This window comes from Heteronotia binoei, chromosome 10 (genome assembly GCF_032191835.1).
Source record: "Heteronotia binoei isolate CCM8104 ecotype False Entrance Well chromosome 10, APGP_CSIRO_Hbin_v1, whole genome shotgun sequence".
Classification (NCBI taxonomy): domain Eukaryota; kingdom Metazoa; phylum Chordata; class Lepidosauria; order Squamata; family Gekkonidae; genus Heteronotia; species Heteronotia binoei.
Window position 1 is genome coordinate 34436510 of NC_083232.1, and position 18810 is coordinate 34455319.

The following is an 18810-nucleotide window of genomic DNA, read 5'->3' on the forward strand; positions in this document are numbered from 1 at the left end:
TCCTTCTAAAGTCTTAGAGCTCACACAGGTCTTCTCTCTGTGCTGTTTGCATATATTATTATTTCTTTACCTTTGAGGGTATCTTCAGACACAGGTATGATTCACGAGTGAGAATCACACATATGGATTTAAAAAAAATAGTGTGAGAAACAACACTTAGGATACTGAAGAGGGAATACTACTCCTGCCAAGTAGAAAAATAAATGTACCGTCTGCCTCGCATTAAAAAAAATGCTTAAACTAATGATTGTGGATAGTCAGTTGCCAACAGAAAGATAGAGTTGTATAAATGTTATGTGGTGCAGTTCCTCTTTCCTGGACTCTGTCAAGGTTGGAACAAGACCAACGGCTGGCTGCCCTGCTCCTTCTGTAAGGCTCTGACCTGGTTCTGAAGCTACGAGAGCTTGGAAATGTTATCCTGTCCTTAGAACAAACATTTAAGATTATCTGTAATCTAAGAGGCTGTCCTAGCTTGCTCGCTCCACCTTGGGCTGAAATGGTACAGACCTGAACTGGAGAAACATCACAGCTCAAAAGTACATACCCCCAAACAACCAAGCAGGAGGTCACTGAGAAGTCTATATTCTGCCTTTAACACACTCAGGATAAACTAGGGTTTGTACTAAGCAACCTTCTGGTCTACCTGCTGGCACTCCTGATTGCGAGCCCTTCACAGCTGCAAAGCAGAAGGGAACATAAGTAGCGATATGCATTCAGATATTCATGAACAAAACAGCTAATGAATGGAAAATAGCTTTTGTTAATACTATTATAATGAAAATAATATTTAAATGATTGATTAACAATTGATAATAATTTAGATTTCTTCATTATTCTGGAACCTGTCTGTCCAGTTGTCATCTTCTTGCCCAGCAAATCAGACACTGACATGTCAGGAGGAGCTGTCCAGCTGAACCCTCTTCCATACAAACTAAGGGTGCCCAAACTGTGGCTTGGGAGCCACATGTTGCTCTTTCACACATATTGTGTGGCTCCCAGACATTGAGAGGAACTTAAGCAAGGCTTATTCTGAAGTAGGCATGCTTAGCATCGGGAGTCAGCCTGAGTGCTGTCCCATAGGTAGGTGACTACTGCTGCCATGTGTGAAGCAGAGAAGAAGGGGGAAATAGGCAGGCTTGCAAGCTCTTCTTCACCACCACAGAGGTTGCCTGGAGACCTAGAGTGGGGAAAGAGAGTACAAGAGCCAAGATAGCCACTGAAAGAAGGGGTGGAATTAAAGAGGGTGATGCAGGGTTCCCCCTTAGTTTCCTAGCTCTTGTAGGTGCTGTATTTACTCACCTTGGTGTCAGGGCAAAGAGAGATGCATAATGATGCAAATAGTAGTCAGTTATTTATATGATACATGTGTGTTTTCTTCTCCCACTGGTGCAAAAAAAACCATTCCCTAACCTTCCCCTATGCCAGTCTTACAGGGACTGTTATTCCCAGCTTTTGTTTTTTTTTAAAAAAATCTCCTTCTGGCATGGTCATGTTGTAATGTGCATGCATATGTATTTTATCTTTCTGTGCAAAGAAAGTTTAATAAAGATGTGTGTGTAATATTTGTTTATGTCTTGCAGTTCTCAAATATCTGACATTTATTCTGTGGCTCTTATGTTAAGCAAATTTGGCCACCCCTGATACAGACCTATACAGGCTGTCTAGGGTTGCCAACTCTGACCCTAGAGAGGGGAGGAGAGGGACCTCAGAGTGTATGTTTATTTATTTAGTTTATTCAATTTTTAAACCACCCTCCCCCGTGGGACAGGACTCAGGGCAGTGTAAATCAGAAAATTTTTACATAATGCCCTGGCAAGCTCGATCTTGTCAGAGGTCAACTCTGGCAAGTACTTGAATGGGAGACCTCCTTGGAATAGCAGCAGTCGGAGGGTGGGGGTAGACTTATTCAGCTACCTCCCTAAATATCCTCCAGTCCCCCAGTAGGAGTCAGTCATCAGAAGTCACCATGACTTCCAGGTACACACACACATACACCATGACTTCCAGGTCCGCATACACATACAAAAAAAATTACATAATTATAGTCAAAAATTTTAAAAACCCCAAATGCAGCAATAAATAACCAGTAAGGTGGCCCTGAAACTAGCAAAGTATGCCACTGTCTCATGGGGGGGAGGGGGAGGCAGGAGAAGCAGGAGTGCCAGCCAAATGGGAGACAGTTGTTGTCCTCAGCCAAATGCCTGGTGGAACTTGGCCTGCAGAACTGCATTAATCCCGCAGGGCATGAATGTCACTTGGCAGATAGTTCCATCAGGTTGGGGCCATGGCCGAGAATACCCTGGCCCTGGTTGAAGACAACCAGATGTCTTTTGGGCCAGCAATTGGGACTATAAAGTCCGCCCTCCAAATTTTCTCCAGGGGAACTAATCTCTGGATGAGGTCAGACGTTCAGAAAATCCTGCTATGGGCATGAGTGGAGTCCAGAAGCATGTCGGATTTTAAGCGGTTGTCCAAACATCAGCATCTGCGAATGGTGGTTAGCTCGTTCGAGTCCCGCGTTGAGACAACTGGGGCGCGGACTAATTTGATACTGCTTTAAATCCAGAATAAAATTCTTCTGACAGTTCCTGAGTGGAATTTCTCTGTTTGAACACTCCATCGTTGGCGACTTGTCGGAAGCGCACCACCGCTTCCCGTCCCAAACTCCCTGCAAGTGATATCACTGCGCCAGTGAATGAACGAGCGAATGTTGGCTCGATAAATCATTTACCTGCCCCTATGTCCGGAAACAAAACTAACTTTTGAAAGTAGATGTGAACTGATTTGAATTCTTGGGCTTTTTTCTGCAAGCATAGTGCTCGTGCTGGAAAAGTAGTGCCAACGGACTAGCAAAACTGTTAGTGATCCAACCCATTTAAAAGCAACACGCATCCCCACCCTCAAGAACGAGGTCATGGTGGGTGTGCAAGGTCTCTCGTGGAGAAGGGAGGAGACGCTGGATCTGCTTGATAGTGCAGATAGCGGGCATCATTGCGCCTGCGCTAATGCAGATTGACGTCTCATGAAACGAGGTCCGGTAGAACACTCTGATCAACCAGCGAAGGGACCCACATGGGATAGAACGGGAGCCTGGCTGTTGTCTGATCGGGAAATTGGTTGTGCGGATTATAATAGAGGCGCGTTGCAGATGGATTTAATGGTGAGTGTGACCGCACCCTCTGTTGTCTGGAGATCAGTTGTAATTCTGGGAGATCAGAAGGCCCTACCTGAAGGCTGGCAACCCTAAGCCAGGCTGAGCCAGCATCATCATCCAAGAAAGAATGGGGGGAGGGGAAGAAGCACCCCTGGACCTGAACCCAGTGCCAGTAGTCCAACTCCACCAAATATGCAGCCAGAGCCTCCAGAAGACATGGCCTTCCAGCATAAGGTTGCCATGTTCAATTCAAGAAATATCTGGGGACTTTGGGGGTGGAGCGAGGAGGAAGGTTGTGACAAGCATGAATGAACTCCAAAGGGAGTTCTGGCCATCACATTTAAAGGTACTGAACACCTTTTACATGCCTTCTCTCCATTTGGAAATGATGGAGGATAGGGGAAGCTTCTTTTGGGGCCCATGGTATTGGACCCTCCAGTCTGATCTTTATGAAACTTTGAGTGTATTTTGAGGGCAGGCACCAGATGCTATGCTGAAAATCTGGGGTCACTACCTCAAAAAACAGCCCTCAGAGTCTCAGATATCCACTGATCAATTCTCCATTATACCCTATGGGAATCAGCCTCCATAGGGAATAATGGAGTGCCCAGCAGACATGCCCCCCACCCCGCTTTCTGATAACCCTGAAATGGGGGGAAGGTCTCCAAACTGGGGGACCCCCTGCCCCCAACTGGGGGTTGGCAGCCCTATCCCAGCAGCCTCCAGAGTCATCATGACCAAGTCCCACCAGCAGGTTGCAGACTGCTACGGGAATGGCAGGCTCCAAGTGCAAACATGCCCTAAGGAGCTTGGCTGAGGCTTTTCCAGTGCTGGAGATCTGGTTCTAGCAGATGTTGGAAGAAACTGTCAACCAAAGAACTGGCTAAGATTCTGCAGCTTGCCTCCAGCGAGTCCTGATGTCCTTGAAAGTGGTGACTGCACCTCATAAGAAACTGGAGACTGGCTTGCAGTTCATGGGATTCAGTGAGGAGGGAGAGATGAGGTGATGTAATTGAAATTAAGACTTTCATCCTCCCTCCCTCATTTACAGTACTATATCCTGGTGCTGGGCCACTGCTGCTAGTACAGCCAGACAAATCAATCAGGCAATCAATCTCTCCTGACTCCCATGGAATTTCAGATAATCTTCTGAAACACCTGGGGCAGTGTACTTGAATGCATCATGGGAAATGTGGTCCCGTGGTACATGATGTTCAAGTCAGGCATTCTGGGATGAGGACTACACTTCGCAGAGTTAAATGAACTGGAGAGTCTTGATCTCATCAGCACATCTCAGGTTTTGATCCCACTGGCTATTTATTTTGGGCCTGCTTTGGTCTACTATAGACAAATACAAGTTGATCCAGACAGAAGGCTTTAGACATCATGAATAACTAAAGCTGAAGTACAACCTGCTCAGATAGCCTGATTCTGAACAGTCTCACATAGCGAAAAGTCCCACTGATTTCAGGTGGCCTAAGTATGCTTCAGACTGCAGCTTTAGCACAGAGGAGAACCCTCTGAAAGCAACAGGACTGCTGAGTTAAAGTGTACACAGAGGAGGGTAACATTTTAAAAGCAGACTTTCATCCAACCAGAATCTTTAGCAGTCCTTGATATTCAACATCATCTCAAGCACCATTTGAGAAAATCTTAGGGCCTGGTGGCATGCAAATACATGTTTCTGCAGTCAGACAGGCCTTTTTGGTTTTAAAAGCCTCTTTGGGTAGGCATGATTAACAGTGGAGAAACAGCAGGGAAGGAGTGAGCAGTTAATCCTCTCTCCAGCTGCTGTTTCCCAGCTCCTTTTCTTCCTGGAGGTTTAAAATGTGTGCAAACTGGGCGTTTAAAGTCTGTGGAGAGGGCTGCTGAGGGAGCTTGGTTTGTGATTTGGAGAGGGATATAGGTGGGGTTTAAATCCCCAACTCCCTTTTCCATGATCCAGATGCACTCAAAATTGATTTTAAATTTTAAAGGCTAAACAACATACATTTGCATGTATCATGTAAAAAGGTAAAGGTAGTCTCCTGTGCAAGCACCAGTCGTTTCCGACTCTGGGGTGACGTTGCTTTCACAATGTTTTCACGGCAGACGTTTTACGGGGTGGTTTGCCATTGCCTTCCCCAGTCATCTACACTTTCCCCCCAGCAAGCTGGGTACTCATTTTACCGACTTCAGAAAGATGGAAGGCTGAGTCAACCTGGAGCAGGCTACCTGAACCAGCTTTCGCTGGGATCAAACTCAGGTCATGAGAAGAGGGCTCCGACTGCAGTGCTGCAGCTTTACCATGTAGTTGGCCATTAAAAATATCCTAAGCGACTATTAGCACACATGGCATAGTGTTGGCTACTCAGAGGCTAAACTGCAGGAAAAGCAAGACCCCCAAGCAGTTGAAGAGAGCTGCAAAAGGCCTTGCTGTGCTATGTGCATGTTCAAACTTGGCTCTTTTAGAATTACAGAATCATAAAGTAGGAAGGGGCCCTGCGGATCATCTAGTCCAACCCCCTGCACAATGCAGGAAATTCACAAGTACCTCCCCCAAACTGAAACCATCTGGCTGAAACGATTTCAGCATTCTGCAGTTCTGCTTCTAAACGATGTAATTCAGTGCATGCTTTCTGGAAAGTTAGAGCCAAGCTGGATGCAGTGGCACCAGATTTGCCAGTATTCTCCTAGAGTCACCAACCTTTAGGCAGGGCCTGGAAACCTCCTTGGACTATGATCACAGAGATCAGTTCCCCTGGAGGAAACAGCTAGAGGCTAGGCTCTGTGGCATTATACACACCCTCTAATCCAACCCCAAATCTTCAGGAATTTCCCAACCCAGAGTTGACAACCCTAAGCCTGCTCTGGAAACAAAGGGATTTGTATATGTGCCCATGTGATTTTAATAAGCCCAGTGAGCTCTCTGGGCTAACTGTAGGAGTCTCTTTTTCAAATGTCAAACACAATAATCAGGGCTGCTAATCCATTTGTAGTTGCCAGCCTCCAGGTGGGGCCTGGAGATCCCATGGAATTCCAATTGATCACAGAGACCAGTTCCCCTGGAAAAAATGGCAGCTTTGGAGGGTGGAATTTTGGGCATTACATCCCTGCAGAGCTCCCTTCCCAAACTCTATCCTCCCCACCCACTGCCCACAAAGGTCCAAAAATTTCTCAGCCTGGAGTTAGCAACCTTACAGGGTGTGTGTGTGTGTGTGTGTGTGTGTGAGAAAGAGAGAGGGGGGGGAGGAGGAGGAGGAAAAAACAACAGTACAATCCTAAACAGTCACACCTAGAGTTGCTGACTACCAGGTGAGAAATAACCAGCTTAAACACTGAAGTAAAGATCTAATCAATGTTGTTGTGTCTTAATTCCAATACTATTATCTACTCAGTCAAAAGACAAGGTTCAAACATCAGTAGGCAGACACCACAATAATAACATCATATAACACTTCAAATACTTCAATAACTTCATACAACAATTCCAATACACATCACACTTTGCCAAACTGAGCAACAAAGCTCTGGGCAAGGATTTAGCTGAAGCACGGAGTGGCTGGCTTCAGAGGTTAAACGTTCACAGATGCAGCAGGCTTCCTGCTTTTGAGAGCCATTTTGAGAGCCATTTGAGAGTCCTGTGGAATTTCTTTTCCAACCACAGGTGTGATGACAGATAAGTGGAGCAGATATGTAAGACATCCCCAAGGCCAATGGATTTTCATTTGTGGTTTTGTTAAATGCCACTTTTCCAGCTCACTCCTCAATGACTAGTTTCTCTCAGAACTCAACACAAAAGGGGAAAAAACTTTTACACAGTAGACCCAGCCTATCTTCGATGTTGTGTCTCTTGGAACCTCGCATGGGTGGACATCGCGGAATTAAGGCTGATCTCTAGACCCCACAAATCATTTCTTCTGGAGAAACTGGCATATTTGGAAGGTAGACTGTATGGTGTCACATCTCTGCTGATTTTCCTATCTCCTCCCCTCCCAGCTCCGCCTCCAAATCTCCAGGAATTTCCCAGCTCAAAGATGGCAGCCATGCATCTTTGAGCTGGGAACCACTCAATGATGCACTCAAAGACTTCAGTTGAAGTCTTAGCAGGATGTAAGGCAGGGGTGGCCAAACTTGCCAAAGACCAAATAGAATAAATGTCAGATGTTTGAGAGCCACAAGACATGAATGTCAGATGTTGAAGGAAGGAAGGAAGGAAGGCAGACAGGCAGGCAAATAGATTGGAGGAGGGAGGGGTGGAAAGAAAGCAACTTTAAATGCATTCTCCAATCCTCTGGCTGGCTTGGCTTGGTGAAGTGATAAAAAAATCCCTAATGCCTTCTTCAAGCCAGCTGAAAAGGCAGTAGGGACTTCGAGAGCCACACATTATATGTAAAAGAGCCACATGTGGCTCCTGAGCTGCAGTCTGGCCACCCCTGATGTAAGGCAATTTAGGATTGTGCTGTAAGCCCACCTCTGCCCATAGGAAACTTCCTTGTCATCAATCTGCCCCTTCAGATAACTTTTTCATCAGCTGGGCTCTGATATCTGAAATGAGCTCTCCTGGGAGAAAAGCCCCTGGGAAAGAGATCTGACAGAATAAGTATGGTGAAGGGAGGGGAGTCAAATGAATTTCCCTTTTCCTCTTTGCTCAAATTCCTCACCTCTGCTTTCTTATGGGAAAGTTCTTATGTAGAAACACAGAGATTGCCCACTGTCATTTGTCCCCTTGTGATTTACTCCCAGGTAAGCAGGCGCAGGATCACAGCCTTCATATTCGATTCAGTCAGAGAAAGCCTAAGAGGGCAAAGTTGTGGGCTGAACTCCATCTCAGAATTATCCGTTGTCTTGACTCTGCAGTTTCTTCAGCAGCAAAAATGTACTTCCTTTCAGTTTGCAAAGTCTGACAGAGCTGACCTATTACTGGCTTGCAGAGGAAGTGCTGGCAGCAACTTCATCTGCTAACGTAGGAAGGGATGGGGCAACGCGGCGGGGGAGGGAACCACACAAGAAGTATGCACAGGAAAAAGGGCAGCAGCCAACACTGTTCTTTCTATTGAGGCACATGCAAAGGCTTTCTTAATTTCAGAAAGAGCTGTGAGCAAATAAAGTCTCCTAAAGAACACTGCAAATTGCTAACCTAAGGCTGGAATCGTGAGTGCCATGGTAAACTATGGCACGTTGCCCAAGTAAATCCAGAAATTCCTAGAGATATTTTTTTGGGGGGGGCAGGATCCTGGGGAGTCAGCCTTTTCTCTGGGGAACTGACCTCTGCAGTCTGGAAATCAATTGTAATTCTGGGACAATTTCAGGCCCCATCTGGAGGCTGGCAATTCTTCCTGGAAGCCGCAACACTGAGCCCTATTGATCACTATATTAAAAAGCTGGAAAAATAATTTGACAACTGAAAAATGCATGTTTATATTCTGCAGAAAAGGTGTTTTTAATGGGGAAAAATATGAATCATACATCCCAATTCCTAAACATGTTTATCTGAAAAGTCATGCCACTGATTTCACTGGAACTTATTTCTGAGTAAGTTGTACATAAGAAATGCAACTACAGCATCTTTCTAAAACAAAGGCACTTGTCAATGAGAAACGCGAGTAACAGAAAACAGATGACCTGGCACAGCATGTACTGAGGTGTGAGAAAACAGCTCAGATGAACTCTGTAAAGTCTACTCAAGATGAAAAACACTTTTTGGCACAAGCCCCAAACTGAGAAGTTGGCATTGCAGTTGATAGGAAGAGCAGGAAATCTGGCATTGGCCACTCTTCAGATGAAAACACCAGAACTCATTCAAAACACAGATAAATACATCAGCCTGCCTGCTAGGAAGGCCTGCAAGATTCAAGTTAAAAGTGAGGTGGACCACCACAACAGTAAGGATGATATAGCAACAATAATGATATAGCAATGTGGATGACACCCAGCTCTGTCTGTTGATGGATGGCCTTCAGACATCACTCTGGAGCATTTGACCAGGGCCTTGATGGCTATGGCTGGATGGTTGTGACAAAGCCGTCTGAAACTCAATCCAACCTGAACCGTGGGGGACTAGAGTTGGGCCTCTGACTCCCAACCCTGGATGGTCATCTCTTGCGCTGGTTCAGAAGGTGAGGAGTCTGGGAGTGATACTGGATGCCTCACTTACCATGGAAGCCCAGGTCACAGCAGTTGCTTGATCTGCCTTTCACCACCTTCGGCAGGCCAGGCAGCTGGTGCCCTACCTATCCCCCAGGATTTAGGTATTGTGATTCATGCAATGGTCACTTCCAGGCTGGATTACTGTAACTCGCTCTACGCAGGCTTACCCTTGCGGCTGATCCGGAAACTCCAGCTAGTGCAGAATGTGGCAGCACGGCTGTTAACGGCATTGTCTTTTCGGGCAAGTATTCAGCTAGTGCTGCGCCAACTGCACTGGCTACCTATTGAGTACCGGATCCGCTTCAAGGTTTTGGTACTGACATTTAAAGCCTTACGCAGTCTAAGACCAACATACCTGAGGGACCGCCTTTCCCCATATACGCCCCAGAGGTCGTTGCGATCGGCTACGCAACACCTCCTGACCACCTCTGGCCCTAAGGACGTCCGACTTGCCTGGTGGAACCAGCTCCCTGTGGAGATCCGGGCCCTACCTGAACTACTGCCATTTTATAGGGCCTGCAAGACGGAGCTGTTCCGCTGGGGCTGTGGTTGAGGCAGCGGGTGTCCTATTATTCCATCATTTGGCCTCCCTTGTGATAACATCATGCTTTATTACAGTGCTATCCTATTGTTATTACCATCGTTTAAGGTGGGCCTGCAACTGGTTATCGATATGCTGTGCCCTGTCCGCTGGTGGTGCGTTTTATTAATTGTTTTTACTGTTAATTTTAAATTGGTGTTTTAACTTTGATATGTAGGCTTTTATTGTTATGTTTATATGTTGTGATCCGCTTTGAGCCCGTTTACGGGAAAAAGTGGAATATAGCCCTATTAAATAAAAATAAAATAATTTTTTTTTCTGTGCTGGAGAGATCCAGCAACGTACAGTCATACCAACTCAATTAATCAAAGGCTACCCACATTATTTGAAAAGGAGAATTTTTATTAGGTGATCGGCTCACTGATGTGGTATGCTAGCTGGCAACAAATGACAAGCTAATTACTTGCTGCTCTCACACAGGTCACAGTGCTGCTCAAAGCCAGACACCATTACTCCAAACGAGGGATAAAAGTTGCTTCTTTTGGATGCAGCACCTGCTTCAGTTCCAGGGTGGGACCAAAAGCCAATGTCTGAGTGCAGTCTAAAATGGCTCAGGCTAGCCTAATGTTGTTTGATCTCAGAAGTGAAACAGGGTTCGCCCTGGTTAGTACTTGGATGGGAGACTACCAAGAAAGTCCAGGTTCACTATGCAGAGGCAGACAGTGGCAAACTACCTCTGCTCATCTCATGCTTTGAAATCCCTGCCGCACTTGGCCGCACTTGATGGCACTTTTTGAGAGCCAGTTTGGTGTAGTGGTTAAGTGTGTGGACTATATCTGGGAGAACTGGATAATTTTAACTGTTATTTCATTGGTTCTGAGATCCTTTGTAGTAAATGCTATATATGATTTTTGAATTTTCATAATCTTATTTTACAATTCGGTGGTGTGTCAACTTTGAGGGTTGCCAGCCTCCAGGTGGTGGCTGGAGAACTCCTGGGATTGCAACTGAATGAAGTTAAGAGTCCAGTGGCACCTTTAAGGCCAACAAAGTTGTATTCAAGATAGGAGCTTTTGTGTGCAAGCACACCTGTTCAGATAAAATGAGATGGAAGAAAACCATTCATACTTACAGACAAGGTTGAAAAGCGAATTAGCATATAACATGATGATGACATTTTGTGACAAAACAGGAGCAACAAGCCAAGTGTATAAGGTCAACAGCTGTGTGGATCCAATTAAAGGTGGGGAAGAGTTGAAGCAATAAATGTGTCAAAATAGGAGATAAGTGTGTAAGAGAATATTTTCTAATTGTGGGAAGTTAACTGAGATTCCATTCATCTCCTCTCAAGTGTGATGGTAACAAACATTTTTTTTTGTTTCAGTTGGGGTGGGGGTGCAGTATATTTCAAGTTTCATTGCATTACATTAAAATCACTATATGTTGTTCTAAATACTATACCAATATATTGTTCTTTAGAGGTGTTATGTGGAGGGGTGGGGTGGAATTACTGTTCTCCAGGTCAGTGGCTCCAACCTTTTTGACACCAGGGACGGGTTTTGTGGAAGACAATTTTTCCATGGACCGGTGGGGGTGCTGGGTTTTTTGCTGCCCCAGGCTGCCCCCACACCCCATCCCTGCCCTCCATGGGGGTCATGGGTGGTAGGCAAAGGTCACTACCATGCTGCCCCTTCCGCCCACCCGGAACCTGAATGAATGAAAGAGGTAGCACTACGGAGAGAGGCTGCACTGCCTCTTTCATCCGCCTGGGACCCGGACAAGTGAAAGGAGCAGTGCAGCGCCTCTGGTTAGTAACCAGGCCACAGACCGATCCTGGTCCCAGGGCCGGATCTAGGGGGGGCAGAGGGGGGTGCTTGCCCCGGTTGCTGATGGAGGGGGAGGCGCCAAATTGGGTATGGAGTCCATTGTATTCTATGGGACCATAAGATAGAACCATAAGATGGACCATAAGGGGGTGTCATTTTTTAATTCTCCCCCCCCCTCAAAACACATGTAGAGCCAGTCCTGCCCAGCCCACAGGTTGGGGACCCCTGGATTAAAGCATTTCCTGCTAAGAGGGCTAGCGATCCATATGCGTTGCTGTTTACAGGATCTGCCTAGTGTCTGCGTCTCATGCTTTCATTTCAACTTGCCTTCATATGGGTGGCATACCACACTTGCACATTCATGGGGATCTCGTGATCTAAGGTGACCCAGATCAATTCACCTGGAGAAAATGGCCAGGTAGACTCTATAGCAGTATACCTATGAACATATGAAGCTGCCTTATACTGAATCAGACCCTTGGTTCAGCAAAGTCAATATTGTCTACTCAGACTGGCAGTGGCTCTCCAGGTTCTCAAGCTGAGGTTTTTCACACCTACTTGCCTGGACCTTTTTTTAGTTGGAGATGCCGGGGATTGAACCTGGGACCTTCTGCTTCCCAAGCAGATGCTCTACCACTGAGCCACCTAATTGAAGTCCCTCCCCTCACCAAACCCCACCCTCCTTAGGCTCCACCCCCAAAATCTCAAATTAATTCCCAACTCGGGGCTGGCAATCCTATTTTAAGCATTTTTTTATAACAGAAACAGAGGGCACAAAATGCTCTGCAGAGAGTTGTTAATATTACCATTGAGTAAACTTTAAACATTCGATTCATCAGATGAGAAACAAATGATTAAAATTCCAGTCAGTTGACAGAGAGAGAGAGAGAGGGAAGGAGAGTGCCAAAGGGGAAATTTTCTATTCTCTCCCACTCTCAAACAAGAGAAAAGGGCACCAAGTAAGGGAAAAAGAAGAGAGGGAGACGTCGTTTTCTTCCAGAACGCATGCTCGGCACTCGCACGCATGCGCTTGAAAGCAAAAGCGCCGTTCGCCTCTGGCGCTTGCTTAACATTCCCTGCTGGGTGCGAGGTCTCTCTCTAGTCGAGGAATGGAAGGGGGGGAGGAGAGGCGGGGCGCTCTGTCGGCAAGTGTGCCGCGATGGGCGGAGCCAAACGGATGGCTGGGAAGGGGTGGCGGCCCCCGCTAGAGGGCGTGGCCTGCGGGGGAGGGGGGAGCGGGGCCATTTCAGTGAGCGGCAGCGGCGCAGGCGGCCCGGCCAGGATGCGCTTGGCATCGTCTTGCGGCGGCACTCGCAGCTGCGGCAGCGCCTGTGACGAGCCCGCCGCTTCCCCTCTCTTGCCGCAGCTGCTCTGAAGCCCGCCGTGCGGCCCGTCTGTCGCCTCGGCGTTGCCTGCGGCGGGTCCGGGGGGCTCAGCCTCGCCTCCTCTCTTCGTCCCTGTGTGGCTGCTTCTCCTCCTCGGCTCCCATGGCGGCGGCGGGCAACATCGTGTCCGTTATGGCGAGTAAAACCAAGACCAAGAAAAAGCATTTCGTGGCCCAGAAAGTCAAGCTCTTCCGGGCCAGCGACCCGCTCCTCAGCGTTCTCATGTGGGGGGTGAACCACTCGGTAAGAGCCGCTTGCTCGAGGGGGGGATGTGGGGGGCGGAGGGGGAAGGGAAGGGAAGGGGGGCCCGCTGGCTTCCCCTTAGCTGCGTCTCTCCTCCTGTCAAAGCGGCGGCGGCTCTTTGTTATGCCCCTTGCATGATTTACTTGAAAGCAGCACCGTTGCCCGTTTTCTCTAAGCAATTCTCTCCCACCTCTGAAAGAGAATTTGTGGCCTTATGGAAATGCTACATTTGATCTGTTTTCCCCCCAGCTTCTCTCCCCCCTCCCCCCGCCCCAATAGAAACCCTGCCAAGCATTCAGGCTAACAGTGCCAAGGTAACTGTAGAGGGGTAGGTTCGTTAGTATATTGCAGCAAAATTAGATGGGAGTCCAGTGCATCTTAAAGAGCAGCAGAAATTATTCAACCCTAACAGTTCCTCTCCTTTCTCTCTCTCTTTCTTTGTAGTTTGTAAGCTATGTAAAGAGCTGTACTTTATAACTGTGTCTGTCTGAGGGATCTACACTTAACGTCTCTGATGAAGCAAGCACTGGCTTATGCAGGAGGAAATGTTTAGTCCTTTAAGGTGCCACTGGACTCCTGTTTCAGAGTATCCACATAAGAAGGGGGTGTGTGAGGGGGGTTGGCTTGTGTATGGGGAGAGAAGGGTTTTTTGAGACGCAATGGCAGAGCCTTTCTATGGGTACCTGTGTGTCCTTGGGCACATGAGGGCAGAGGCATGCTGCCCTTGGAGTTGTGGGGGGGGGGGGGGAAGGAAGGTAGAAGCAGTGAGTGTTCAGTGCTGCTGCTTGCTTCTCCCTCTCTTTGAGCAGTTGGATGCTTTCAGTCCTTTCCTTATTCATGCCTGCTGGTACTGTCAAGACTGTAGGCATCCATCCCAGTGACTGGTAACTGGTGATCCATGGGTATTGTATTTGGTAGTAAAAATAAAACCTCTGTGGACAAAGGCATTGTATCTTTGCATAGTGGATGCTGGGAATGTTCAACACAGGGTGTCCCTACGTGGCCTGTGAGTGTCTGCTTGGCTAGTTGCTGTTGGAAGCACAATGATGTACCTTGGTCTGGTGCAGTGAGGCCGTTATCGTCATAGGCCCACTGCTGATGCTTTTTCTCCCAGAGAGCGCACTCAGAATCACAGTAACAAATGCCTCTGATATGGTTGATGGTGGGGTGGCACTAGATCAGAGCTGGGTGTGTTTAGTCACTGGGCTAATAGCTTTCCTGTTGTTCAAGATAGATGCATTTTGCTGAGCATTGGTAAAAATGTCAGGCTGCAAAGGAGCTTGGATATATCATGCACATCCGTAGCAAACAGCTTTCCTCCCAGCATACCCCCTCCCCACCATAATGTGTATCATATAGCTGGAAGGCAGGGCGATTAATGGTGTCTGTGCTAATATACTGCTGTGCTAGGGAAGGCAGAGATGTTGCTACCTTGGAGCGCTGCAGTGCTCTGCCTCTGAATTGGCAATTGCTATTCATTTACCTGTGCACTCTTAATCTGATTGGGCCAAGTGGAAGGGAAATATGAAGCTTGGCTATTGTTAGGAAGATCAGAGGAGTTGGCATATCAGCATGAGTATTGGCTACGATTCCACCTTCTGACTTAAGTGTGTGTGTGTGTGTGTAAGTAATTCTTGAAGAGTTACTTCTCAGCATGGGCACCTGTCAAATTTTCTGTCCTTTGTTATGTAGTTCTGTTTTTCTTGTGCAGTTCTGTTTTATTTGCTAGCATCTTGGATTACATTGCCTATCTGATACCTTTTAGAGGAGTGGGGAGGATGAAGAGAATTTCTAAATAAAAATGTATCATGTTCACTTGGTTAGATAACTGATACTTTAGTTATACAAGTATGTTTGTACCTGCAGGATTTTATGTGATGTGCTGTTGAAGAATTGCACTGGAGTGGGAATGGTGCAGTCTTTGTCACAGTCTGTGAACTTCTGATATTTTGTGCTTTGTTTGCTGCTGCTTGTTTTGTACAAAACCATGTTGTTTTGTTTTTTTAAGAGGAATGGGTGGATGACTACCTGGACTGAAACTTTCCTTCAATTATTGAATGCTTTTCCTTAAACGTAACAACATATTTGCATTATTGAGTGCTTAAATTTTTACCTGCTGAGCTTCCTACAGAAAACTTTGTTCTTGAGCCTGCTTCCATCTAGATTCTACCCCCCCCCCCCCAACACACATGCTGTATAATGACTTGTAGTATATATGATCTGCACATATTAAGTGTTTGGAAATATGTATGTGGGGTATGTCTCTCATTGTCAAGGCACAAGTGAAATGAGACATGAGAAAAGCGCTGGTCTATATCGGTGGTTTTTAGCCTTTTAATCAACTGCGCAGCAAAGACAAAACATCATTACTAAATTTCCCCTTCCCACTCATTAAAAGAGGGACACAAAACAGCACTGAAAATTAGACAAATTACACACACACGTGTATCTGTTATATATGTGTCACCTCTTCAGCGTTAATGTATACAATACAGAGGTCTTGAGCACACATTTGGTAAGACAGGGGTTGTCTTAGTTTTCTGAGGGCCCAGAATCATTACCAGGGCTAAGCAAGGGGGTGGTCTCCACTCCATACTGGGTGGGCAGAAGCTTCTGCTGAAAGGCAGCTGTTTGAGCCCCAGGTGAAGTACAAGTTGTGGAAAGAGCCACCTCTTCTTCCTCCCCTCTTCTGGGGGGGGGTGTGAGGCTATGGGCAGTTGGGCACCCCCAAATGTGATGCCTGAGGCAGCTGCCTCTGTTGCCCATTAGCTAAGACAGGTCCTGCAATGAAATCCTTGTTTCCAGTGACCGTTGGCCACTCTTTATGTTAGGTTTGCTTCCTGCTTTCTGTCTGCCACATTTTGGAAGGTCCTGGGGGGACAGACTGGGATGTTACTTTCAGAGTGGGGTCAGCGGTATAAAACAAATCTTCACTGCTGGATATTGGAAGCCATTGCAGGTGCAGATAAGTGCCTAGAATCCTTAATGACCCCCTCCCCCATTTGTAAATAGCTCCTATTAAAGAATTGCTGCTCTAAATGGAATCTTAACCTGTGTTGCAGTAATAGTAAAATTATACTGCAATTTCCATAGAGCTGTGATTTTGTGGGAACTGAGTAATGGCAATACAGTACTTCATGTGTGATGAGTCTGACATATGGTAGCATACTTTTGTGCTTCATCCAGTAGTTGCACGACATTATGTACTTTCATTCAGTGAGAATGTCGCCTTTTACAAACGTGGTCATGTTCTGTCTTCTCGGAAGCCTTGTTCTTAGGAACTAGATGTATTGGATATGACACCAGAAAGAAAGGTGTAGGATGATAGCTTGAGCCCTAAACCTGTTGCTGTTGTGTAAGCAAGGTTCTTGTGTCCTTGTTGGCTCAAATGTTTTGTGAATATTGATCTCTGGTTTGTATGCTACCAAAAAACACAAGCTGTTCATGGTGGGGATGGGAGGATCATGAGAAAATTCTGTTTTCCATAGTCTAGAAATGTAAGCAAAGTATCTGAAGTTCTCAGTTTTTCTGCATTACAAAAACCCCATGCCAAATAGGGTGAGAGACAGGGAGGTGGGTGACTGACTCCCACTTCCCTTTACTGTAACCTCTGACTTGTCTTTAAGAGAAGATAGAAGTGAGTTGGTATCTCAAGATGAGAAGCAAATTTGTTGCTCGATCACAGCAACAAATATCACTTGTTGATAGTAATTTTGGCATTAGTTGTTAGTCATCATAACTGACAAATTTAATCTTGCTGGATGAAGGTTCTTTAGATTCTTCACAAGTTCTCAACCATTTCTCAACTCAAAAGTTTCCCATTACCTTGTAATTGCTGTGGTACTCCCTCTGCACTGAGTTAAACAGAGAATCTAAACTAACCAGAATACAAACAGTGATGGTATGGAACCAGCCTGATCTGGGAACTCTTAGAACTTGAATACATTCAGTCACTTCTGCAGTTTCCAGCTATGTGGCATTAAGGGTTGTCCTCAAAGTCATGATGTGATGTCACTCCATGGGTCGGTAAGGACTTGGTGCTTGCACAGGGGACTACTATTACTCCCCCCCCCTCCAAAGATAAGCTAATTGAATTGGTGGTGGAAAGTGCTGTCGAGTTGCAGCCGACTTACAGCAACCCTGTAGGGTTTTCAAGATGAGAGGAACAATGGTGTTTTGCCATTGCCTGCCTCTGCATAGCAGCTCTGGATTTTCTTGGTGGTCTTCCATCCACATTCTGACCAGAACCAACTGTGCTGAGCTTCTGAGACCTGAAAAGATGGGGCTGGCCTGGGCCATCCAGTTCAGGGCAAGCTAACTGTATTAAGAAAAGCTAATGCAGAAGTAGTTGGTATATAAAATATATTAAATGCCATTCTTTAAACCTTTATTTTTTTTCTTCCTGGTGTGCATGAAGTCCAAGGGCAAGCACCTCCATGTTAAACATTGACTGTATTGTTATCTTAAAAAGTCACTAAAACCAGTATAACAAAGGTGCAAGCACCAGTCGTTTCCAACTCTTGAGTGACATCGCATCACAACTTTTCACAGCAGACTTTTTACGGGGTGGTTTGCTATTGCCTTCCCCAGTCATCTACACTTTCCCCCCAGCAAGCTGGGTACTCATTTTACTGACCTTGGAAGGATGCAAGGCTGAGTCAACCTTGAGTCGGCTACCTGATACCAGTATATCACAGGTGTAAAACTAAAGTACTGGGAACTGTTAAAACAAAATGTAATAAAGGCTATTTGTAAACTTACGTGTTCTTGTAAGTTGAAATGTTGTTACCTAAGCAATTATAGTATCATCTGACAGAAGACTGTTTCTGAGTGCATTCTGATAGGATGAGGAGTTTCACTGCTCCCCCCTTCTATGTACTTAGTGTTGTGTTTTGTAAATGCCTGGAGCTCTTAACAGCCCTGCATCACAGAAGGAAGAAAGTAAAAGTCTGTGAGTAGAAAGCATTCATTTTATATAATGCTCCAAAGTGAGACAATCTAATTTTCAGTTTCCCCGTGGTTTCTGCATAGTTTTAAAACTGGATTTGGTGCTGCATGGGTCATCCTTGGACCCTACTAGAACTTCTGCATTTCCTTTGCAGCAGGGAAAACAGCCTGTCTGCATTTACTCCAATGGGTGGGGCTAGAATCCCTTCTTAAGAAGGGATTGACATACGAATATGAGCACTTATGGTCCTTTACTGCTTCAGAATGCAGATCTGTGGGATGGTTTGTGAAGTTTCCATGATCTGATTTTCAGGTAAGTATTTGTCACGTGTGCATTCTGAGGTGGTAAGGGGCTGCAAGTAGAAGGTTCTTTCAGGTTCTGTCAAGATGAGGGTGGTGGGGGTTTATGTTCATATTCTTCTTTTAGGAACTGAACTCTATGTAATGACTATTTATTGCTATTGGAAACTTCAGGTAGGCCGACTAGTTTTAAAAGTGCAAGTTTTCCAGCTGTATAGAACTTTACTTGGTTTGTTTAAGAGAAAAAGAAATAGTTACGTTTGAGCTGGGGTATAATTTGAAGCT

General features: G+C 46.0%; 1 protein-coding gene across 1 annotated transcript in view; it reads left to right on the forward strand.

Annotated features, from left to right (window-relative positions):
- The first annotated feature begins 12884 nt into the window (after positions 1-12884).
- Positions 12885-18810, forward strand: part of PIP4K2A (phosphatidylinositol-5-phosphate 4-kinase type 2 alpha) — a 123451-nt gene continuing 117525 nt past the window's right edge. The window contains exon 1 of the mRNA XM_060248383.1: positions 12885-13278. Within this exon, the coding sequence (XP_060104366.1) occupies positions 13138-13278 (141 nt within the window). The 5' untranslated portion in view covers positions 12885-13137. The remainder of the gene's footprint in view (positions 13279-18810) is intronic.